At 45.5% G+C, this 26,653-nt stretch overlaps 1 protein-coding gene across 2 annotated transcripts in view; it reads right to left on the bottom strand.

Annotated features, from left to right (window-relative positions):
- The window catches only part of TET3 (tet methylcytosine dioxygenase 3), a 1,124,040-nt gene that overhangs the window by 959,037 nt on the left and 138,350 nt on the right, over positions 1-26,653 (bottom strand). For both annotated transcript variants that reach the window (XM_069617646.1, XM_069617647.1), the window contains exon 2: positions 1,822-2,606. In XM_069617646.1, the coding sequence (XP_069473747.1) occupies positions 1,822-2,139 (318 nt within the window). In that variant the 5' untranslated portion in view covers positions 2,140-2,606. The remainder of the gene's footprint in view (positions 1-1,821; positions 2,607-26,653) is intronic.

The raw sequence follows: 26,653 nt of genomic DNA, 5'->3' as shown, positions 1-26,653 counted from the left end.
GGAGGGATCTCAAAAAAGCCAACACAGCCCTAGAAATGCACTTGGCGGATAGACCAGCCAGGGCCCTGGCATATACAAAGGAATACTATTATATTAACGGGAACAAAGCTAATCCGATCCTGGAATACAAACTAAAAAAGATGAGCAATAGAAATAACATTTTGAAACTTAAAGGGGAGGACGGTGACATGCGATTTACTGAGAACGAAAAAAGGGACATCATGGTGGAGCACCACAGAGAAATCATGGCGGGACCACCTATTGCACCTGGAAAAGTAACTCACTATCTACGCTCAATCAACAACCCTCCCCCCAAGCCCATTTAGACCCTTTAGAGTTGCTGATCTGAGTGGAGGAAACTACAGAAGCAATTAAAACACTGAACAACGCATCCCCGGGGCCTGATGGCCTTACAGCCTAATTTTAGAAGACCTACTCGCACATCCCACCCCCCCCAGTTTACAGCCTTATAGAACTCATTTCACACCACAAAAAGTATCACCCCCTCCATGGCGGAATCGCTCACCATTCTCACCCCTATACCAGGCAAAGACCCCGGAGCTGTGCGCCTCTTACAGACCAATCACATTGATGAATAATGACGGAAAAATATTCTCCAAGATACTCTCTACTAGGTTGAGGACTGACCTACCACAATTAATAAACCCAGATCAGACAGGCTTCATTCCGGGTAGAAGCACCCAAGAGAATATTAGACGCACAATCGATCTTATTGAATCCGCTGCTACAAAGGGTGAGAGGATGGCGGTTATTTCCCTAGATGCCACAAAGCTTTTGATCTGTTGGACTGGGGATACATCAGGTAACCCCTCTCTCACTTTGGGTTGAGCCCTAACTTTGCTCCCTCTCAGCAGTGGAGCGCCACATTGAAAGACTTACTGCCAGGACCGCTCCCATCATGGCTGTCAGCGCAGCAGTCCCTCCTGTGATCAGAAGGACTGCTGTGGCGAGAGCCCTGAGGGGGGTGGCGCAGAGCACCTCACCTGGGCTGTACCCCACAGATGCGGCCTGTGCATGATAAATCACCCAATCCCTACCCCACTCCTTACCTTCTTGTGGTGGGGGAGGGAGGGGATTAGGGCCCCTAAGAGCTCTGCTCTCCTCCTTCATGGGCCACACCTCACTGACGTGACCCGAGGACGTGAAATCATTGGCCCCTGCCCCAACTCCTTACCTTGTTGGGGGCACTCCTCCCTTGCGGTCTGCTGTCTTCGTGGGCCGCACCTGTCAGATCCAGCCCAAATACATTAACTCTTATCCTTCCATCTTCACCACGTGGGGAAGTGGTTGCTGGGAGCTAGCCAGTTCCCAGCAACCACTTGGGGCATAATTCCCTTTTTAGGGGCATAATGGCTTTATAGACCATGCCCTCAGGCTGTACCAGGAATTATGAGCCCAGAAAACCAATTTAAAAGCCCACAGGCTAGGTCTATAAAGCTGAAATGAAAAACATTCTATAAAATGTTTTATAAAAAGCTTTGACGTTGTTCAATGTGCAACAAAAAATGCACCACCTGGCTAGGATAAAGGAAACTGTAATAAACGTATGAAGGTTAAACATGGGCTGAGAGGCAAACACAGAGAAACCCACTTTCCATTGAAGTGCAGTCAAGCAATTTGAGCTTGGTTGTGGAATAGACACCTCATCCACCATTGCAAACTAAGAAAGAGTTAAAACGCAACACATCTAAGAGTTCTATCAAGATGCCTTTTAACAAATTGGAAAGGGTACATTTTTTACGGTCAAATACACCCAAACCTTAAAGTCACCAGAAATGGGTAAACCTTAAATATGCTTACCTCTATCTCATTAATGGCACCAGACTTCTTTTTGAGCTGTTCACATTTTCTCAATTTGCAAATCTGATGGCTAGTTCTCCGATTCACACAGTTGTAACATTTCCCACAAGCCTCCTTCCTCATGCATGGAGCACATAGTCCACAACGTTTCCTTTTTTTACGAATTTGAGCAGAGGATTCTGTAGGTTTACGGGCCACGACCTTCTCTTCCATTACCAACGTATCTACAAATCCCTCTAACATGTTTTTATCTGCACAAAGGTCATACAGCTCTTGCGCCGTTTCATTAACATGCGTTGGTAACTGGATGGTTTCCATGACGTCTATCAAAGGGTAAACTTAAGAGAAAAGCTAATGGAAGAAAAGGCTGCAGATCAAGAATGTTAGTGTCTGAAAAAAGATAGCAATGGGCACTTCAATGTTTCAAATGTGGCTCTTGTGCCATTTAAAAAATACATTGTTAGAGCAAACAAATTTAAAATGTGGTCGTCCTGATCAAAAGGAGCATATCTTTCACGTGTTAGGGCATCCATACAGTACGCCGGCCTTCATCTGGTTTCACAATTTAGTATTTCTCTCCCCGTAGTGATGATGTTCTTCCCTTCTTCGGACACTCTTGTCCCAAGAAACCAAACATCCCACATCATGTCAGGCATTATGAAGAAGCGGTTGCTTCTGATCCTCCTGTGACGGCTGAATCTCATTTAAAATGCAGCAGTGGTCCACAAGTAGACTTCTGTTCTTCATGGCTAGGGTGCCGGCAGGACCAACCACAGAAAGAGTACCTGAAATTGAAAAACATTCTATCAAAATGTGCATTTTTTAATGAGTTTTTAAAGTCATATGAAGTAGTAGACAAGTAGTAAACAAGGAGGTAGGTGGAGTCCATGGAATCACAAATGTGCGAACACACAATACATGGCTTATAGGACAAAGAGAACAAAATGGGACATTATTTCACCGCCCAGACCCTCAGTCCATGGTAAACTGCTTTTCAGTAGCCTCCGGACCCGTGTTGCCTTAATATCAAATGACCAAATCCTTCCTGAAATTTTCACTCAACAACAACATATTTATTTTCAACGGTGAATACTACAAGCAAATCAAGGGGATCGCTATGGGAGCCAGCTATGCTCCAGCATTAGCCAACTGCTTCATGCATACCTACGAACAAGAGCATGCAATGAAGGAAACCAAATACACCAGCCTAATTGTCAACTGGGCTCGTTTCATAGATGATATCATCCTGATATGGAAAGGGACAGAAGATGAACTAAACCAATACATGGATTACCTCAATACTAACAACTATGGCATTGAACTAACTAGCCATTTCAGCTCGGAACAAATAGACTTTTTGGATCTCAAGATTATGATTGAAGACAACAAAATTACAACCAGAACATTTCGTAAACCAACGGAAGTGAACTCAACCCTTCATGCACAAAGTTGCCACAGGAACAGTGTTATACGAAATATCCCAAAAGGTGAATACATCCGAGCGAGAAGGAACTGCAACACAGACAAATCCTTCACAGAAGAATGCGACCTATTGGATCGCAGATTTAGATGCCGAGGCTATTCCGCCCAAAGCCTGACACCGGCAAGAGAACAAGCTATACACATTCCAAGATCTACACTGTTAACACCTAAACCCAGAAGACAGGAATGCAACCCCAAGATTAGATTTGTCACAAGATACAACCAAGACAGTCATGCCCTCCAAAAAATCTTGACCAAACACTGGGAGCTACTCCGTATGGATGAACATATCGAACCTCAGCTTGAGACATATCCAAGCATGTCGTTCAAAAGAGCACCAACTCTCAGGAACCTACTTAGTCCTTCCTTTCTCGCGGAGAAACACATCATGGCACAAGACTGGCTCAGCAAGCAAACACCAATAGGCTTCACTAAATGCGGAACTTGCTCAATGTGCAAATATGCGACACAAACTAACTGTGCCAAATTCGCAGGTTGCCCAATATTTAAAATCACGGAGCACATCAATTGTAGAAGTAAGTATGTGATCTATGCTTTGATTTGCGTATGTGACAAGATATATATTGGCAGCACCATCCGAGAAGCTCGCATCAGGATAAGGGAACATATGAACAGCATACATTCGCAAGATCCTAAACTACCGCTGGCCAACCACTGGCAGAAGTATCACCAAATGAACGACAAAAGTGAAATAAGGTTCATCGGACTGAAAATCGTCAGGCTGGGCCCGAGAGGAGGAGACAGAATCCAGAAACTCAGACAAGAAGAAGCGCGACTTATCTGTCACTTTAGATGTGTTAAAAATGGTCTTAACAGAGATCACGACCTCAATGTCTTTCTGTAAACCCTCTCAACCACCAAATCTGCCTCCACCATGATATACTTCAATGGGCATCACACCCTGGCCCGACCGACGAACACGAATAACAGTTTCAGACATCGACAAATTTCTTGGCAAGCCACGACTGACCATCCGTAATGACTTATTCAATCACACTTTAAATGAGCTATCCACTCATAACAGAAATTAGCAAACCACCACTTACACCCTTCCATTCTGATCCCCCTGGAATTTGCCCTCCTAGGTTCCAACAATACCGCCCCATTCCACCGGGCCATGGCCCATTCAGAAAAACATCAAAATGTGCACACTTCAGTATCGCTAACTCGCACCCGTGCATGCGCAATTTGCCTCCTAAGAACACTATCTCTTCGCGCACGCGCAGTAGCACCCGCTGGGACACCACACGCTCACGCATGCGCCGCCAGTCCAACCATGGCTGGTAGGCGCATGCGCAAGTATATTAAACATGGCGGCATTCATTCACCACTGAAGCCGCAGGGAGCAACGCATCACAGACACTACTCGGACGAAGGTAAGCAATGCCACCTCGATCCAACCCTCGCTGAAACTCGCCATACCTAAGAAAGGGCTCAACCCACCCCCTTCGAACTATACAAATCATAATCATATACCAGTTGTAACCACGGACTATTTCATGAATTATTTTCAGAGCCCAATAGGAGCTAGACTGCCATAAGGACAGCCACCCACAATAAAACAAGAACCCCACCCAGGGACCGCAGCATGACATACTTGGTAAGAAGACCAATTATCTCTCCAATCCTCCTTCCGCCCATCCTCCTCCCCACCGCTCTTGCTAACCTCTCTCTTTTCTCTCTCCCCATTTTTTCTTCTGTCTACTGTGTTAATAATCCAACTTGTAAATGCAATGTATAATTATGCAATGTTTTTAAATTTCCCACCACCACCACACATCACCCACCACGTTTAATGTTTGTTAATTAAACATGCTGGTCACAAAATGTCTTTTACCACATATCACTTTGCACCTTTTTGAATATTGTTCAGCCTTGAGAAAGACCCGTTTGGGTTGAAACACGTGTCGGCTGACCGCACCAAGGCATAAAATGCCATAACAGTGTTCTACACACTAATCATTGTATCAAGTGGAATCTTTCATAAACCATCAATAAAAGCGAACCTGTATCGCACTAACTACCGTGTTAGAAGGATTATTGATACCGAATCAGACAAGATAACCAGGAGTAAACCCACCTCTCATACGCACCAAATTGGGGTCCTGGCTAAACCCCTAACCACTCCTGTGATCTTGCGACACCAGAACAAACCTTCCAACCTATAAATGGTGCTTAGCATGGGCAGGTTCCAATCCTAGAGCCAACCAGACCCTTTACTCACTACTAGGGAACCAGCCTTGCTCACAGCGCCTGAAATTTTCCAAAAAAATTCAACACGAAAAAGGGAACAGCCAAAGAATGGCAGAATACATGATGTCAAGGAACGAAGACATCAGAGCGCTATTTGCCCCACGAGGATCCACGGATAACGCCTTCCGAGATTCAAATCTACAAGAAGATCTGAAGCACAAATTCATGAGACTAGAGAAATTATCTAAAAAAGAAATCAACAAATTCTGGGAGAAAACAACAATGCAGGAATATGCGGCACAAAAGAAAATACCGAGGGGTCTCAGGATAATTATCTTTCCGGATTTCGATGACCCACTCGACTCAGATTTAGCAGATGAATGGGAACAAAATCTCATAACAGGCTCTTTACGAATGATAGAACTGCTGATCGAACACGCAAAAAGAAAACATGAAAGAATTGTGATCCTACTAGAAGAGTTAAAAAAGGAAATAGAGATATACGATGCCCCCAAAGCAACCAAGGAGAAGAACTACAAAACCATGTATAGAATACTCAAAACCCATCAAGATGAGGTCAAAATGAGAAAGCTGCACAAATTCTTCAGAGACGACAAAGACTACAGGGAAGATCGGGTCTTCACCTACCAACCCAAATATGATCAGAACCAACAGCAACAGAAGTCCAAAGAAAGTACCCCAAACACCTCGGGTGCAAGTTCAGAAATTGATAGCGATCAGGAAGAATCATCAAATTTACCGGTAAAGGAGACAGCTAAGCGGTCTTTTTTAGACCAAATAAAACTACACAAGAAGGCAAGTCGCCTGAAATCACAACCCAACAGCAACAAAAAATCGGTATCCTTCGCAACCCCATTGACAAATACAGGAACCCCTCAAGAAGAAGAAGGGGGGGAAGAACAGACAGAGGACGCAGGAGACCTGGAAGAGGAAATCGAACAAAGACAAACAAGGTCACAATCACAGAAAACTGTGGGACAGAAACACAACAAAATCTGATCATGAACCTGTCACACAAAGAACTCACGAATCTGGAAATAAGGGTACTCAATAAGGGATTGTCCTTCTCACCATCAAGCAAGAACAACTTTGTAGACATACAAATAGATCTATTCAAATTTACTAGACGCCTCAAACTTACAAAATTCTTCGCAACCAAAACAACGGTTTACAAACCACCAGAAACGGTACCAAAACCCAGCCTGCTCACCATCAGAGACCTTGAAGACATCCACCTCCTAAGCACGCTTGCAGAGAACAACAAGAGCAAGCAAGAATGCATGCAAGAATTAGGGATTCAGAGTGTATCCATGAAAATCCCAGAGCTTAAAAGCAAATCCAAATTCAATCCACAACTATGTGCGGAGAACTACATAGACACCTTTCATCAAGCTGTGACCAATGACCTCCACAAATTGGAAGATCGATGTACCAGAGGTAGTAATAGTAACGACAACCTAACAAAAGAGGAACAAACGGTACTCAGGAATCTACAAAAAGAAACCAGCATCGTGATCAAGGAAGCAGACAAAGGAGGCAATATAGTTATTATGGAAAGAACAGACTACATCAAAATGGCCCTGAACCACCTCCAAATACCGGGCAACTACGAGAAACTGGACAACAATCCCCAAGCCAGGATTCTCAGGGAACACCGAGAACTCCTAAACAAATATCAAGCGATAGGACTCATTACAGAGGATGAATATGACTATCTCAGAACGGATCATCCAATTATGCCAACGCTGTACTTCCTACCGAAGATCCACAAAACCTTTGACACCATTCCAGAAGGAAGACCAATTATGAGTGGCATTGGCGGTATTACTGAAACACTAGCAAGATACATCAACAATGTAATACAGCCACTCATCGTCAAGATCCCTACCTATCTCAGGGATACCATGCATACTTTGGAGATACTTTCCAGAATCAAATGGGAACCGAATTTCTTAATGGCCACCTTAGATGTCAAGGCCCTGTACACATCAATAGACCATGAACTTGCAATATCGAGTATGGGGTACCTCCTCAAATACGAGTCAGCGTCACACCTCGATCAAGTAGAAATGACCAAATCCTTCCTGAAATTTTCACTCAACAACAACATATTTATTTTCAACGGTGAATACTACAAGCAAATCAAGGGGATCGCTATGGGAGCCAGCTATGCTCCAGCATTAGCCAACTGCTTCATGCATACCTACGAACAAGAGCATGCAATGAAGGAAACCAAATACACCAGCCTAATTGTCAACTGGGCTCGTTTCATAGATGATATCATCCTGATATGGAAAGGGACAGAAGATGAACTAAACCAATACATGGATTACCTCAATACTAACAACTATGGCATTGAACTAACTAGCCATATCAGCTCGGAACAAATAGACTTTTTGGATCTCAAGATTATGATTGAAGACAACAAAATTACAACCAGAACATTTCGTAAACCAACGGAAGTGAACTCAACCCTTCATGCACAAAGTTGCCACAGGAACAGTGTTATACGAAATATCCCAAAAGGTGAATACATCCGAGCGAGAAGGAACTGCAACACAGACAAATCCTTCACAGAAGAATGCGACCTATTGGATCGCAGATTTAGATGCCGAGGCTATTCCGCCCAAAGCCTGACACCGGCAAGAGAACAAGCTATACACATTCCAAGATCTACACTGTTAACACCTAAACCCAGAAGACAGGAATGCAACCCCAAGATTAGATTTGTCACAAGATACAACCAAGACAGTCATGCCCTCCAAAAAATCTTGACCAAACACTGGGAGCTACTCCGTATGGATGAACATATCGAACCTCAGCTTGAGACATATCCAAGCATGTCGTTCAAAAGAGCACCAACTCTCAGGAACCTACTTAGTCCTTCCTTTCTCGCGGAGAAACACATCATGGCACAAGACTGGCTCAGCAAGCAAACACCAATAGGCTTCACTAAATGCGGAACTTGCTCAATGTGCAAATATGCGACACAAACTAACTGTGCCAAATTCGCAGGTTGCCCAATATTTAAAATCACGGAGCACATCAATTGTAGAAGTAAGTATGTGATCTATGCTTTGATTTGCGTATGTGACAAGATATATATTGGCAGCACCATCCGAGAAGCTCGCATCAGGATAAGGGAACATATGAACAGCATACATTCGCAAGATCCTAAACTACCGCTGGCCAACCACTGGCAGAAGTATCACCAAATGAACGACAAAAGTGAAATAAGGTTCATCGGACTGAAAATCGTCAGGCTGGGCCCGAGAGGAGGAGACAGAATCCAGAAACTCAGACAAGAAGAAGCGCGACTTATCTGTCACTTTAGATGTGTTAAAAATGGTCTTAACAGAGATCACGACCTCAATGTCTTTCTGTAAACCCTCTCAACCACCAAATCTGCCTCCACCATGATATACTTCAATGGGCATCACACCCTGGCCCGACCGACGAACACGAATAACAGTTTCAGACATCGACAAATTTCTTGGCAAGCCACGACTGACCATCCGTAATGACTTATTCAATCACACTTTAAATGAGCTATCCACTCATAACAGAAATTAGCAAACCACCACTTACACCCTTCCATTCTGATCCCCCTGGAATTTGCCCTCCTAGGTTCCAACAATACCGCCCCATTCCACCGGGCCATGGCCCATTCAGAAAAACATCAAAATGTGCACACTTCAGTATCGCTAACTCGCACCCGTGCATGCGCAATTTGCCTCCTAAGAACACTATCTCTTCGCGCACGCGCAGTAGCACCCGCTGGGACACCACACGCTCACGCATGCGCCGCCAGTCCAACCATGGCTGGTAGGCGCATGCGCAAGTATATTAAACATGGCGGCATTCATTCACCACTGAAGCCGCAGGGAGCAACGCATCACAGACACTACTCGGACGAAGGTAAGCAATGCCACCTCGATCCAACCCTCGCTGAAACTCGCCATACCTAAGAAAGGGCTCAACCCACCCCCTTCGAACTATACAAATCATAATCATATACCAGTTGTAACCACGGACTATTTCATGAATTATTTTCAGAGCCCAATAGGAGCTAGACTGCCATAAGGACAGCCACCCACAATAAAACAAGAACCCCACCCAGGGACCGCAGCATGACATACTTGGTAAGAAGACCAATTATCTCTCCAATCCTCCTTCCGCCCATCCTCCTCCCCACCGCTCTTGCTAACCTCTCTCTTTTCTCTCTCCCCATTTTTTCTTCTGTCTACTGTGTTAATAATCCAACTTGTAAATGCAATGTATAATTATGCAATGTTTTTAAATTTCCCACCACCACCACACATCACCCACCACGTTTAATGTTTGTTAATTAAACATGCTGGTCACAAAATGTCTTTTACCACATATCACTTTGCACCTTTTTGAATATTGTTCAGCCTTGAGAAAGACCCGTTTGGGTTGAAACACGTGTCGGCTGACCGCACCAAGGCATAAAATGCCATAACAGTGTTCTACACACTAATCATTGTATCAAGTGGAATCTTTCATAAACCATCAATAAAAGCGAACCTGTATCGCACTAACTACCGTGTTAGAAGGATTATTGATACCGAATCAGACAAGATAACCAGGAGTAAACCCACCTCTCATACGCACCAAATTGGGGTCCTGGCTAAACCCCTAACCACTCCTGTGATCTTGCGACACCAGAACAAACCTTCCAACCTATAAATGGTGCTTAGCATGGGCAGGTTCCAATCCTAGAGCCAACCAGACCCTTTAATATCAAAGTCCATTGCACTAACCTGTTGAGTGTTCCACCTAGCCAGGATGGGCTTATTTTTTCTATAAACGCTTCAGCCTCTCCTACCTGAAGCACAGTAACAGAGCATGATAGGCAAGTTCAAATGTGTAAGAGAGAGTGGACATCATGCAACCAGGGACTATTTAAGAAAGAATTCTGAACTAGTTCAATCATCTTTTTTTCATTTTATCAAAGCTCACGCAAACATACTGATCCATTGATTATAATATTTTGTAGAACCAAGTGATAGTTCTTGTGAACTATAAATGATTTTTTTGTTTTTTAAAATCAAGTATTAGACGGCAGCACAATGATTACTCTGGTATAGCGCTGCCATAGCAATAAACAGGTAACAAAATGAGTGCCTCCACCTCTCCCCAAGGGAGGAGCCAACCCCTTTGGGACTAGAGAGGTGAGCCTGCTATGCTTTACACCCACAGGGGAGAGGGAAAGCGGGATTTCTCTCAAGGGGAACCCTCTTAGGGGACAGGAAAAACCCCAGAGAGGGACAAGTCACCATCCTTTCCTACTAACCCCAGAGACCTTTATTGGCTATATGGGAGCCGAGAAGTAGAATTATCCTAAACCCCCTCTTGTAATGGCAGGTTTGGTCTCTGGCCCCTAATAAACTCTGCCTCCACTGAAACAGCAGAGAAGCAGTTGGCCCAGCCCCTTGATGGAGCATCACTTAAAGACCATCAAGTGGCAGGGAGGCTAGACTGTGGAACTCAGGGAGCTGAAGGCCTACTGGTGGTGTGACCAGGCAGAGAAACTCTGTCAAACATGGCATTGCAACCTGACCAAGTAAGTAGCCATAATGGCCTGGCTAGGAGAAGCAGAAGAGAATGAAGGCGTGGAGTGCATAGAGACTGACCAGAAGGGAAGCTGCAGCCTCAACCCCTTGCAAAGCAAGCGGGAGACAACAGCAACTGATGCATAACCCAGTTGACAAGTCGCATAAGCGGCTCCACATGATGCCCCTCCAGAGGAACATACACAGCAAAAGAAAGTACACAGTGGCTCCAGGGACCCGGGAGGTGGGCAGGGAGGAGCCCCAAGGTAGGGAGAACACAAAGAAGCCCTGTAGCAGGGAGAGACCGAAGGCGCCCCAGAGTGGTGAACGATAGTGAGACGAGAACCACAGTGGGAAGACTGCAAAAATGCCCCACAGTGGGGGAAGAGAAACAGGAAAGCCCTGCATTGGGGAAAGAATAGAGGAACCTCAAAGTGGAGAGGAAGAGACAAAACCTGTTGTGAGGAAAGAACCAAGGAGAAAGACTGAAATCAACCACAGTGTGGGGAGAAAGCCAAGGAACCCCGGAGTGGCGATAGAGAAAGACCAGTGCCCCAGAGGGGGAAAAGAAGGAAGAAACCATCAGGGTGGGGAGTGGGCCGGAAAGTATTTGAAAAGATACAAACTGCATAATTGGGACTGTGCCCATAAGCAAAGAGTCAAAACGGTCATGGTCAGAAACCAGCCTCTACCCCTTGTTTTGGGCAATGGCCGAAAGTATATCTCAGTTATTTTTGTGGGTTTCTTTTCAGAGGTAGGGTGAAAAACGATATTAGAATAGGATTCTGGAGCAAGGACTTCATTTAGGTACGACATCGTGACACTCATCCATTTACTGGTTACTTGAAAACCCTACTAGAAATCCAGAACCTAATAGAAACAACCAGGACTGGATAAACTCCTCTCAAATAATATGGGGCAAGTTATCCTGCATGTTGCTTACCAAGAAAAATAATAAAAGAAAGCTTAAAATCCTACAAACAATGATACCATCATTTTGTCACAGCGAGTACCTGTGAACACTAACATATTTAATCTGCAAACTGCCCTATATGTGAACTGCCCCCACCCAAAATCACTAACAAAATCTTGTACCAAAGAATCTTCATTCAAAATAAAAGAAATCAAATATCATGATATTGGACGAGACAAATGAATAAATAACATTACAAAACAAGTTATTTTTAAAAAAATCTGCATTTTACTGGAAGTTGGGAAATGCTTTAGTGTACGTACATCTTTTGGTGATTTGTTCCATATGGCCAGAGCTTTATAAAAAACATTCCTGCTGCCGCGCTTCGTTTGAATCGAGGGACCAATGTATAGGATTTGTTGCTTTTCAGTCTCCCGTTTGTTCTATTATTGAACTGCCACATTTGGAAATAACGAATCCTCTTTCGTGCCATTTTTAGGATTTAACCAGCGTATGAATGTATTTCTAAATCATTCAGACTTGTTCAGTTGACCAGGATTTTTTCACTCGAGAGATTCCCTTCTCCCGAGTGTGTCCAATTCACTGGCACTGATCCAGATATATTTGGGGATGATTGTGATCGCTCTCCAATTTATGATTTGGCATTGGGTTCTTGGCAGTCTTTTTTGGAAATTAGTATTTGCTTCACATTATGCACTTTATTTGTGTTTATAATTGTATGTCATATATTTACTCTTATTCACGTATGAGCTCTAACTTATTTAATAATCATTTTAATGTTTCTAATCTAATAGAAATCTATTTAAATAATACTGTTGTGATTCATGTGCAGTGATCTGAGGGGTTGATTGAGGGTCTGATCCCGACTCGGCTGGTGGGATTGTGCTCCTTTCAGTGTACTTGCTTTAATATCCGCTGGCTTGATTCTTGTGCTTTGTAGGATTTGTTGCTGAACAAATGTACAGGGAGGTACATGGTTGGCTTTGACTTCTACCTTGTATTTGACAAAGCGGCTTGAACACAATTCTTGTATTGACTGCAAGCCACAAGTGTGCTCCTGTACTGTTTGTGTGCAAAACTACTGTTAATTTCCATGCTTTATGAAATCTCTCTATGGATTTGTTGTTAGTCCTGCTTTGGGAACACTGAAATTGTCATTTTTAGACCAGAACCCTGATCTAATTATGTTAATCATCACGAAAAACTATTGAAGGAGTTTTAGGATAGCATGGTCTTGTTCATTTGGAGTGTAAATGACAAGGTGAAGCAGCACCTGCTGGGTTTAAACCTCTACTAACTGTCTCTAACATTTTATAAATAGTGTTATGGATGGCAATTTCAGTCTGAAGGGATCAAAACTATTGGCAACTATTTAACCTAGAACAGCTTGATTAGTTTCACACTTACAGCTACTGTGAGATACATTTGCCTCCCTAGACTAGCTGGAGCCAAATTAAAGCATACCTATGCGACATTAGATCTTTATACTTGGGAATATATACAAGGGATCATTAGGACTCAACTATAAGACTTCGGAGGCATAATGGGACATATATAAAGCGACAACGCTGTATAGTGCAGATCATGTGCAAGTTACATTTTAGGCACATGCTGTACTAGCTTCTCATTTCTCAGAAGTAGTCCCTGCTTATACTGGGTGATGCCAGATACCTAGGAGCAACCTTTAGCTCCTGCTCATGAAAATGTTCACTTCGATCAAGGGCAAAAGGACTTAAGAATCTACTAAGATGATCTCAAATTTGGAGTAATTCAGTGAAGGTATATCCAATCCGACATGCACTGTTGTGCTCTCAATGACCCAACACTCGTGCCTTGAACATCACTTATAGACATACATATAATGTTGTTTTGGTAGAGCGAAGCTCCCTCTGCCAAGCACATAAGGCCATATTTATCCTAATGTTTTTGCCCCTCCAAAGTAACGCAAAAGGGTTCAGGGAGATTCATAGATAAACGCTATATTTTGTTACATTACAGTCACATTTCATAATGGCAGATTGAATAAGGGTCAAGTTCCAAACACAAAGAGAAATCTGTGAAGCTACTCAGCTTCATACTACTCAGCTTCATATGTTTAAGAGCAAAACTGACTGGGACAGTTTTGGGGAAATCTAAAAAAGTGACCTTTGCTGAATCGCATGCATCTCATAGCAAACATAGGAAATAACCCAGAAAATAAAGGAAATAACCCACAGCAAGAGAAGACCACCACCCACCCCAATATTCTTGGTCATTCATACCATGACAGTAAGTCAAGTAGATGTAGCACCAAGTCTGGCAGAGCTTCCAAAGCTTGAACCCCCAAAACATTTTGGCTGGTGCCATTTCTACAGGAGAAAGGGAACTTTGCGAGTTGACCGCAACAAGTATGTGAACGTTTTCAGAGAGGGTGCAGCATGGACAGATGCTAAATTGAAAGAGGGCCTGAGGATTTTATCTTGGCTTGTTCATATATCAATGATAGAACATCGTAATATCCATCCACTACACGTCTATGGTCTTGACGGTCAGAATTGACATTCCCAACTATACCATTTGCACAAGCTTCTACTTGAACTGCTTTATGATCAGTAGCTGTCTGGCTTAATAAAAGGGTCTATAGGTATGCTAACAAAGGGAGACAATAGGCTTACTGCGATTGCAGTTAGGAGTGAGGGGGGGATCTCATCAACAACATCAGCAAAAAGCATTAAGAAGAGGAGCCCAAAGGTTTGATGCGAAAAAAATGCCAGAAACAGAAGTATTCAGAAAGTCAACATTTAAAGAGCAAGTCTTGAGTTTTTGCACACAGAACAACCTCTGAGATTCAAATATTCAAATTACGGCCCATCACTGTCCATTTCCTCCTGTAGCAGCAAACAGCACTCCTCTTTAAAACCCTCCACTTGCTGCACGTTACCAACCACCTACCTGCCAGTCACTGCATGATCCCTACTGCTGTAGGAGTGCTACATTTTCTACCTCCCAGCCCAATACTAGTTAACCCCATCACTGCCCACGCACCACCAGTTTAGCCTACCCACTGCGGCAAGCTTTCCTCCTTCTACAGAATGCGAGCAATGCCAGATTACCCCTACATGCACCACTGCTGCAGCACCTTATCTTGGTATGCCCATCCCTGTAAAAGACTTCAGGTAGTGAGATTCAACACCGATTCCCCTCCTCCAAATACTTCATCCTACAGCAGAACACCAGCTCAGTCTACCCGTAGAAGTGCATGCTCCTTGCTGCAACAGCACTGAACCATGACATCCTTCCTCTTCTGCACTGTAAGCCCCACTTGTAGGGGGACCCGCCAGTGCCGGTAATCGCTTGCATTATGCCTATTAAAAGACAACAGGTCTTTCGCCTACAGGTAAGCGCATGCAAGACTGACAACATACTAGTCTGCTAATTTCTAAGCACAAATCGTGCTACATAAAAGTAAATTGCTCTTTTTGAATTACGTTCTCAAACCTAAAACACCCCTCACACTGAAAATATATTGGTCCCCTTTCAAATTCGGCAATAGGATTGGCTTTCACAGTATGTGTCAAAAACCTCCCCACGCCATGAGTCTTCACCACCTCCCCTCCACCCCCTGGGGTCAAGAGGGAAAAGAGCACTCTAAGGGATCAAGAGTAAGAGTCAGACACAGTGGCATGTAAGGTGCTTGCCATCGACTTATTTATCAAAATAAGGAGGGTTGTGGGAAACCCCATCTAATCCTGATCCTAAGAAGAGTTTCCTTGCCTCAACAAAACTAAGGATAGTCTGTCAGGATGTTAAACAAAAGAGCACCCGCCTTACTGTGTCCAAAAACCCTAAACTGAGCCTTAGATTCGAAACTCAATATGTGTACAATGGGGATTTCTGTAGGCTATACACCTATAGCTTTCTTTCAGAGCTCCAGAATATAGAGTTTTAAGGTGCAGAAAAGCAACAAATAGAGTCCAATAGAGAAAGGGGTTCTCCCTTCCCCAATGTTTCCTTCCGGTCTTTCACTGTCTATCCAGCACCTCCGGATAAAGATCAACAATGTTCCATTGCTCAAATAATCAGGGGGGCTTCTCTGCTGCGTTTCGCTTTCTGTCCAGTATTTTACTTTTCGGTTTAAAAGGGAGACAACCCCTCCCTTGAGTTTCTCCACCTTTTTAAACTTCAACAGTTTGTATGGAAAGTACCTCTTTTCGTGGGTACTTTCTACTTCACTTAGAGTTCAAGTTTGTCCAAGGGGAATGAATCTTCCCTTGAGCTTCCTTTCAATACACAATTCTCTTACATTTTCAGTTTCTCACACCGTCTACTTCCATTAGCTTCTTTATCTCCCTGGTGTACTCTCCTGCGAAAGTAATTGCGACTTTCTCACTGATCCTTAAAAGTGGGATGATGATGATACAGAGGGCGCTAGAGACCCGAACAAGATGGCCGCTCCTCCGTGAGCTCCCGCGCGGCCTATTAAAAATCCTTACCAATCCTGCATGTTCCGGTGGTTCGACTCCCTAAAACAACTACTGACACTCCTACAAGAGTACCGTGAAGAAAACTGCCCGAGTAGCGGCTGATTCCGGAGGCCCTGGCTGTTTATATCCTGCTCGGCGCACCGCGGTGCCCTCGAGTGGCAGGAGACCCGAGGGCCCACCGGCACTCACCGCCCTCCTCGGTCCTGTGGTGGAGCTCCTGCAGCTGACGCACAGCTCCGCCGATCCCGCGAACAAAGGAGGACTGACGGGGTCCTCATCGGGCGCTGGAGCTGCGGGAGTGCCCCGGCCCCGCCTCCGGCAACAACGGGAGCTGATCCCACGCAGTGCGGCCGGTCCCAGAGTGTAGTGCGCACCTCAGCCCAGCCCCGCAGGCCCTCCCCCGGAGGATCCCATCGATCCCGGAAGTCCAAGTGAAGAAACGGAACGGACCGTGCAGTCCTGCGGTTCCCCCTCTACAAATCCAGAACAGCAACACTTGCCGGAGCACCCGAGGGGGAAGGGAGCCATTGAAATTCGGCAGTCGGGCTGACCCTCCACACGCCTCGGCCCGGACCTGCCGCATAGCTCACCAACATTGCAGCGGCACCCGGCGGCTGAGGATACGCGACTCCGAAGAGTCCCACAGAGAGACTTCATAAACCCCTTCAGTTCACCAATCGGCAACACCGCGAGAGCATAGCGGCAACCAGCGGCAGAACACACGCGACGGAGCAGGACCCGGGCAGAGACTCCAGGTACAGCGCATGCAGGGGGGGGGGCGGGGTGGGGGAAGAATTTCCAGAGCACGCACAGCGAAAGTCCAAGAGCATTTCTGCCCACAGCCCAAGCGCACGCCCCACTGCCCCCCACCCACAAAGTTGAGAGACTACGCCCTTCCAAGCTGTCCCCAATAAACAGCCCATCAAAACCTGGCGAAGGACTCTACCTCGGCAGCACAGGGGCATCAACAAAAATATCCTGAACACTCCACAGCAACACAAGCTAAGCTAACTGCCATAAGAAGTTAGAACGCACCCCTGCATCAAACAGCCAGAGGCTCTGCAAAATAGAACAACAGTCCTCACGCAAAACAGTGGCACGCCAGAAAACGAATGTGCTGATTGCATCCCGGCGCTCCTGGCATTAATTGAATCACCTGTTGAAAACTGAGAGCCTAGCGCAAACCAGTATTAGGAGGCAATAAAGCAACTTGCAAACACCCCCAAGGGCGCAAAGACCCCAGTAGACAGCACAGACCCCCAAAAATCCAACACCTCCCACCAACCACCATCTGGACCCCACAACTGAGCAACCAACAACACAGCTCACACGATTCCGCAATGGGGAAATCTGACAAATTACAGCGTAAACTGAACTTTGAAGCCTGCACCTCAGCTAAGACACCTAGACACAACCGCGAACCAGAATCCCCGCCACGCATGTCAAGCCAGGAAGACAGTGACCCCCAATCGCTTGACATCAGAGCACTCCTCCTAGAACTGAAATCCGGAATCAAAAACTTAGATAGCAAATTAGACGACCTCTCTTCCAAAGTTAATCAAGTGCAACACCGGCTGGACACCCACAATGAGCGTCTAGATGAAGCAGAGCAACGAATCTCCAATCTCGACGATGGAGTAACATCCTTAACCACCAGAGTGTCGTGCCTTGAGGCCCAAATGAAAACCCCTAATGAACGAAACGAAGACCTCGAAGGGCGCTCTAGAAGGAATAACATCCGGATTGTAGGAGTAAGAGAGAAGCAACTACAGGGCAAAATGGAAGACCACGTAGAAGAACTGTAAATCCCTCTTTGGACCAGAAACACTTGCACCTATTCGTTATCGAGAGAGCACATAGAATACTGACGTCAAAACCCATTCCCGGAGCACCACCTCGACCAATAATTGCAAAATTACTTAATTAGAAAGACAGAGATGCGATACTTCGAATGGCTAGAGAGAAAGGCGAGCTACAGCATGACGGCGACACTGTTCATTTTTACCCGGACTTCTCGCCGGCCGTCCAGGCACAAAAGAGGTCCTTCACAAACATCAAACGGAGACTGTGCATAAATCAGATTCCTTACTCAATGCTGTTCCCTGCCCAACTGAGAGTACAACACCAGGGAAAGACCAGGTTTTTCCAGTCCCCCGAAGAAGCAAGTGCATACCTTGATCAAGCAGGCTGTCAGGCTGTGGCCCACATGAGAATAACCAAGCACGAGCTCAAAGAGAAAGGGCCCAGAGGAACCCACCATAGGTCAACGGAGGCAACAGGACGCAGCTCAGCATGAAAGAAAACACCACCGGAACACAAATCAGGGGGTAAAACACCCCCCAAGGCCACGCGACTTGGGAAGATCCAAGCGCCCCTAGCACAGCAATGTTCAAGTTTATAAGTTACACGTTAGAAGAAAGGGAAAACATGACGAGCAAGTTGGGGGTTGCTCACGAGAAACGGGAGGGGATTCCACACAAGTTGGGAGTTAACAAGTTTTACCGAACCCGAGGCACCCTATATGTACCGCCCAGGAAAGGACCGCTCCTTGTCCAACACCACTACACCAAGGCCCACCACCTCCGCCCTCCAGCTGCTAACCGCAAGAAACCGCATGCACAAAAAAACTAAAAGACAGCGCCTTCACCGTAGCCACATGGAATATTAAAAGGTGGACACCAGCTAGCGAAAGTGAGAAAAATGACGCAGTACCTAGACCGACAAAATCGATGTAGCGTTTATTCAGGAAACCCACTTACGTCCGACAACCAAACACCCCTGGGCAAAAGACTGGGGTTGCCACCGCTATTTCGCCTCTTTCTCGTCCTATGCCAGAGGAGTGGCCATCCTAATCAATAAAGCAACTAACTTCAGATTGATCTCCCAAAAAAAAGACAGAGGGCAGATCGCTCCTGATACAGGGAACAATTGATGGAGAAGAAATCACCCTAGTGAACTCTTACGGCCCAAATACCGACAGCACCAGCAACTTTGAATGGGTAATGACCCAACTAAGCATGACCAGGCAGTCCACGATCATATGGGGCGGTGACTTCAACACAACTCTTAATTCAGTCAAAGATAAATCACACAATACGACAGCAGTACCATCCAAAGCGAGCATACAAATCATTGAAATTTGCAAGGCCTATGACCTCGTCGATATCTGGAGGCACAAAAACCCAAAAACCTGTGACTTCACTTTTCACTCCTGGGTTCATAAACCTAGCTCAAGAATAGACTATCTTCTTGTATCGACCCATAGCCGCCTGCAGTGGGGCGATTGCCGCATTCTACAAAGATCCTTGTCGGACCACTCCATGGTGTCCCTAGAATGCAACATCAAACAAGCAATAAAACTATACCTCACTGGAGATTTAAACCCAGAGCATTGCAGGACACTATCTTTGCGGAAGAACTCCGAGAAGAATTAGAATCTTTCCTAGACATCATCCAAGGATAGGTGTTCTCAGAAGGGATACTGTGGGAGACTCTGAAATGTTTCATTAGAGGGGACTGCATAACGAAAGAATGCGGAATCTTAAAACTATTGCGAATGGAACTGAATGCCAGCAAATCCCGACTCAAGGACCTCGAGGGCGCTCTCCTAGCAGACAACAATCCACAGTCTCTAGCGGCAATCAAGAAGGAATTGGAATTGTTTCGAAGCGCAGCCGAAACAGAAGTAAAATTTCTAGACAGGCACCATAAAATCCATCAGTATGGCGAGGGACAGCAGCCCGGAGCTATCCTCACGAGGCTCATAGCTGCCGACAGAAAACCTACATCGATCGATTCAGTGATAGACCACACAGGCAATACCGTCCACTCGGCAATCGACATCGTCTAAACATTTTACAGTTTCTACCAAGATCTGTATGACTCAAACTACTCTGCTGACCCTGCGGAGCTGGCACGATATTTGGACAAAGTGGAACTGCCTAATACAAAATCACCGGGTCCGGGTGGCCTGTCTGGAGAATTCTACAACCACTACACGGACCTCCTTGCCCCACTGCTCCTGCAGGTTCACAACAAGGCCTTGACCAACGACCAGCTACCGCCAACACTATACATGGCCAATATAATTCTCCTGCATTAAACCGGCAAAGACCCAAACGAATGCGGCTCGTACAGACCAATTTCACTGATAAATCTCAACAAAATTTTCGCAAAAATCCCAACCAAAAGGCTATTACCCCTCATGCCTGCCATGGTACTGGCCGACCAGGCTGGTTTCGTCCCTGGGAGGAACACCTCATATGGGATAAGAAGAATGTTTGGAGCGATGGAGGCCCTCGAACCAGATTGTCAGGCAGTGGCAGCACTACTAGACGCCGAGAAGGCTTTCGACTCGGTCGAATGGCCCTTTCTCTTTACAGTCCTGGAAAGGATGGGCCTAGGCAAACGCTTTCTACACCTGATCTCACTACTCTACAAAAAACCAACATCTAACATCATATTGGGGGTCTCTGTTCTGCCGACATCCATTTGAGAAGGGGAACCAGACAGAGCTGTCCACTCTCCGCTTTCGGTTCGCTCTAGTAATGGAACCCCTAGCCTCTGATATGCATATGCATCACCTCCACAGAGGCCCCTCATTCGGCCCACACAGGATGATCATTTCTCTTTATGCAGACGACATAGCCTTGTTCCTACGGAACGCAGGTGAGAATCTGAACCCGGCAATGAGAGCAGTAATACAGTTTGGGCGCTTCTCGGGACTGAAAATCAATAACAGCAAATCAGTAATTTTTCCACTTACCGCTGCTACCACCACATTCGCTGACAACTTTGGCTTCCAGTGGCAACACTCGCACATGAGGTACCTCGGCATCTACATGTCCTGACTGAAAGCGGAGTTCATTCGCGACAACTACGAAGCCACGGCAGACACCATTCAATTCAAAATCGACAGGTGGAAACCCCTACCACTCACTCTCTGAGGCAGAGTATCAATAGTAAAAATGATAATTTTAGCAAAACTACAGTACCTTTTCTCAAATATCCCTTTGCTCCTTACACAAAGATTCCTTCAACGCATAAAAAGCATGGTCCTCAACCTCATCTGGGCTGGCAAGGTAGCGAGAGTCGCTTATACTACACTAACTCTGCCGTCAAGGAGGAATGGCCCTCCCGGACCTGGAACGCTACTATTGGGCAGCCCAAGCTCAATATCTCAGTCAATGGTACGCGACGCAGTTCATAAAACCTCATGTCCAGATAGAGAGGGCGCTGGTGACACTGTACGTCCTCCGCTCCATAATCTTTGGCCAATTCCCAGTCACCCAATCTTCAATGAACCATGTCGCCACCACATACTCAATTTGGAGGAAAGTTGCTAAGGAAAGCAACGTCACGTCCAGATTCTCTCCTCTACTCCCGATTAAACACATCCCTGGAATCCCCATCACAGCTGAAAAAGTATTCCTGCTCTGGTCAGAAAAGCTACAGTTACACTCTATGAACAACCTCTTTCTGGAAGGTACATTCTTGACCCCGCAACAAGCCAGAGAAAGAGGAAGCAACAATGCTCTCGATGCCTTAATCTACTTCAGACTACGACATTCGCTGCAGGCGATAATCCCGTCCTTCCCGCAACCACCACCAGTCTGGCCACTACTCCACAACACAATACAAGCCCAAGGGGACGAGCGCCTAACAAACATCTATAAGGCTCTCCTTAGCGAACCGAACCCGCCCTGCTTAAGTGCCAAAAGGAGATTGGAAAAAGCACTAGAAAGCACAATCCCATACGAGGAATGGGCCTACATGCCAAAACCTACCCAAAAGGTAGCGATCAACTCGAGGTTTAAACTGATTCACTTTAACTTCCTCCATCAAGCATACCATACACTGGCGAAACTACATACCCAAAGAGACTCAATTTCAGTAGAGTGTGGCAGAGGTGGGGCGCCTGCAGCGGACTTTCTCCACCTGGCGTGGTCCTGTCCTCCAGTGGCCACCTTCTGCAAAGCAGTACTCGAAAAAAACTCAGCAACAATAGGAGCAGATCTCGTTCCCGAGCCAAAAATACCAATGCTAGGCCTGACTCAATCGCTACCGAACTCAGTTAGAAAGCTAACAGACCTACTGCTGGTCCTAGCACGAGGAAGAGTTGCATACAATTGACGCAGAGGACCCCCTCCAAGTTTGCAGCTCTGGCTGAAAGACATAACATTTTGTCAAGATGTAGAAACCGACTTCATCAAGACCTTGCCACTGCACGCACGCCCTCCGGACATCTGGGGTCCGTACATCGCATACTTGCTCTCAATGACAGACATATTGGACTCGCAACATCCAGCTTCAACACAAGACTCAAATGCCAGCCTGACACACAACGCGGAAACCTCAGGGCGGTGCTGCACGGATAACTGCTTTTGCGTAATGACACCATTTAGTACAACAGGCAGGGGGGGGGGGTGTTGGGAGAGGTGCGGTTCTCAGTTTGTCACCGTTTCACAATTTCAGGCTTACTTCCCTTCTCACTCCTGGTTTACTCTCCCGCCAGGATGTCACGTTACGGTTTTGCTTCATCTTCCTGGGTGTGTGCGAGTCCCAGACTCACTGTTTGCCTGGTTCACCAACCTGCCAGGACTTTTCCGTTCTTCAATCACTGTCTCTTTCATCCATGTAATAATGCTATTCCAATTTTGGGACGGATTAACAGAACATTTTCCTATGGGATTGCGCCATTATAAAACACTTCCATGAATGAGGCCCATTGTCTCACCGACCCTTTCTCAGCAAGTTTGCTTTTACAATCATTCCTCTTCTGCAATATTGGGTCACCGACCTAGTCTTAACATTGCTTGCATCCATATCAGTTTCTTTAATGGTATCACGTTGACACTCTCACGCTGTTAGTGAGACACAGAATTCACCTTCAGGCGCTCCGGGAATCCATTCCCTTTCCCTGGGCTTACCGGGCGGCTTTGGCGTTTCTCGAGTCTTTCCTTCTTCCTTTTCGAACCGATGACTCGGCTTGCGTCCCGTTAGCCTGTTAGCACTCGCTTTGCCGCCTTCTGCTCAGTGCCGCTTCAGCTGATTACTGCCATCGAGCAGTGATTTCCTTCGGTTCAGTCTCCTTGCATGCTGTTCGGGTCAGCCTCTGTACTGCTTTTTACAGTCCGTTTGCCTTCAGCATTCCGACCGGCGCCAGAACAAGTTATCAGCAGTTTCAGTTGCTGCCTCTCTGCCCCCGTCTGGTCAGCTGCATCAGCTTTAAACTTCCCAGCATTGCATACAATTTTCCAAAGACTAGAACGCAGCGTTGGCTTCCCGCTTCTGGTCATCTTCATTCCTCTATCACTCTTCCTCATCTCAGTGCTAAAAAAGGGGAGGGGGATAAATAAGTTGGATGATTGAGAAAACCTGGGCATTCTTTAACTACATCACAGTAGGCCATGTAGGTATGCCTGCAGGGCATATGGGCGTCATTAGGAATTGTGACTGCAAGAGTTTTTTGATCCAATGGTTGTCTGCATCTCTGGAGTTGGTCTCCCCTGCCTTTCCCTGGCCACGTAAGAGACGCTTGCCTCCAGGGAATCAGTGACAATATTGTTAGATTTGTCATAGCACCCACACTTCACACTTGTACATAGGTACTTCTGACTGATAGCGCACTGGGTTAAGCAGCCCAATGAAGATTTAGGTCTGACTTGAGGGGGATCATCTGTATTGCACCTGAATGCAGAACAGGGCTAAGCAAAGGGGTAATCTCTGGAATAGATCTTGATCTGAGCCAGTAGAGCAGGCCATTTTATAGTTCTAGGTGAGCCTTAAACATTTGGTATTGGTGGTCAGTAGTCGATTGCTACACATTCATTGGGCCTCATTACGAGTCCGGCGGCAGCCGTGCCAGTAAAATCGGCAGGCTGGCAGCTGGACTTATGATTCTTCTGGCGCCTGGCTTCCCGAATTACCAGGGTATTACGACCCCAGCGTTCTGGGAAGTCAGGCACAGGAAAAATGGTATTCCCCATTGCCATTTGAGTCCCATAGGACTCAATGGGAATGGGGAAGACGGTAGAACCGGCACCATTCACTGTAAAGACGACATACAACATTATCTTTTGCCAGTTGCTTACAGGCTTTGAGGACTTCTTTGGTGTGAAATAAATTGAATCTGAATCTCAAAAATAGATTTCCGTTTAAAGAGCAGGGGAATTTGGTCAAGTACTTTGGTTGCTGTGGTACTCTTGTTCAGAGGAGAATTGCCTAGCATTTCGGTGCTGGACTGCCCCTGGGCAGGACAAAGACTGATATGTGGAGAAATGTCTTCTCTGTGAAAAGAACAGTGAGCTAAAGACTTGGTTGAGACTCTCCCAGGCGCCATCCACCCAAGAACAAGTCAATGGGCTGTGTTCATGCTGGTAGAGAGTTTCCCAGACCCCCCCCTCTGTTTTGCATACTTTGGAATTTAGTTCAGTGCTTTAGTTTCTAAAGCTATACATGAGTAAAGTCGGAATTTTGATTTCTCTGATTCTGTTGCAATCCAGTCTCTTAACCAGATTGTTTTCTTGGCAGCCTGCGGGTTTGTTTTCAGGGTATTGTTATCTCTGCGTTTGAAAGGAGACCGGAACATCGTTTGAGCCACAGCTTCACAGCCCAGTCTGTGTTCTTGTCTTAGTTCACTTTTAGGATTTCAAATTGGACCGCAGAGTCTTCTATCAATAGTTTTCAGTACAGTGCTTATGAATTCAATACTACTGTAGCGTATAAAGATCGTAGGCCCAATTCGTGCCTCATTACGCTGACTGGGACACATTGCGAGAGATGTAAGATTTTTTTCCAAAAAGTACCCTCTAAGGCCGACCATATCTTCCATGACATGCATAGTCAGGCCTCTGCATCGCATGTTAAGATTGGACAAACTTTGTATGTAAAAGTTAAGTATGGGGAATAAGGAGAATTTGCAACATTTTTGATGCATGATTCTGCCATGCGTAGTTAGAATCTTTGCTTTCAATTTTAAGTCAACTACTGTTTGGGCATCTGCAAGGCTTCAGTTTATGTCAATACCCAGGTATCCTACATTTGATGACTGGTGAATCTGCTCTTTTGCAAAGTGCCACTTGAATTTGGATTTTTGTTCATTCCCTCTTGTTTGCTCGAAGACCATGATCGCCGACTTTGATGCCTTCATTCTGAGGCCATTGGATTGCATGTATTTATCTAGCAGGTTTAATTTGCGTTGCATGCTGATTTTGTTTTTATCTAGAAGGATCAAATCGTCGTCATATAGCATTCGCACCAGTGGTTCGATGTTTATTCTAGGAGGATGGATGTTTTATCATTTACGTCATATTTCATGTCGGAAATAAATAAGTTGAAAAGTTACGATGCCAGAGGGCAGCCCTGTTTCAGGCATTTCATAATTTGGGTTTTCTGGATAATAGACTTTCCGAATTCAGTTTTATTTGAACAGACGTGTCAGTATAAAGAGCCATGATGGGAGACAGTACATCTGGGGGACATTTCCATAGGGCCAGCTTTGTCCACAATAAAGCACGGTCTACGCTGTCAAAAGCTTGCGCAAAATATACTAGAGCAATTAAGATTTTCTTGTTTTTAATTAGTGTTCTTGGTTTAAGGATATTGAAGAGAAATAAATTTAAGCAACCGCCAACCCCCTTAACAAAGCCAGATTGTCTGATGTCGAGTTGCCCAGAGTTAGATACCCACTTCTTCAAGCGTGACAAGAGTAGGCTAGCATAAATCTTACTCAAAACATCAAGCAGGGCAATCGGGCAGTCGTTTTTAGGATCTGCTCGAGAGCCCTTTTGAAAATGGCTATCACTACCGACTTTATCCACGAGTCATGGATTTTCCCTAGGGATCCAATTGTGTTGAAAAGCTTAATGCAAAAGGTTCCCCATTCTTCGGGGGCCTGTTTGAGCATGAAGTTTGAGAGACCATCAGGTCCCCGGGCTCTCAAATTGCTTGCTTTCTTAATCAAATCGATGATCTCCATTTGTGTTGTATTTAATTCCCAGGATGTTTTTATGTCTGGTGGATTGACGGGGACATCTTGATTCGAGACATTTCCATATAGAGTTCCAAAAAAGGCGATCCATGCGTCTTCTGTGACTGCATTTTCACTAAGTGCTTTTTGGTTGCCACTTATACTTACTCAT

The sequence above is a fragment of the Ambystoma mexicanum genome, chromosome 10 (genome assembly GCF_040938575.1).
Source record: "Ambystoma mexicanum isolate Mex_15411 chromosome 10, UKY_AmexF1_1, whole genome shotgun sequence".
Classification (NCBI taxonomy): Eukaryota; Metazoa; Chordata; class Amphibia; order Caudata; family Ambystomatidae; genus Ambystoma; species Ambystoma mexicanum.
This window is presented reverse-complemented; position numbering and strand designations above follow the sequence as displayed.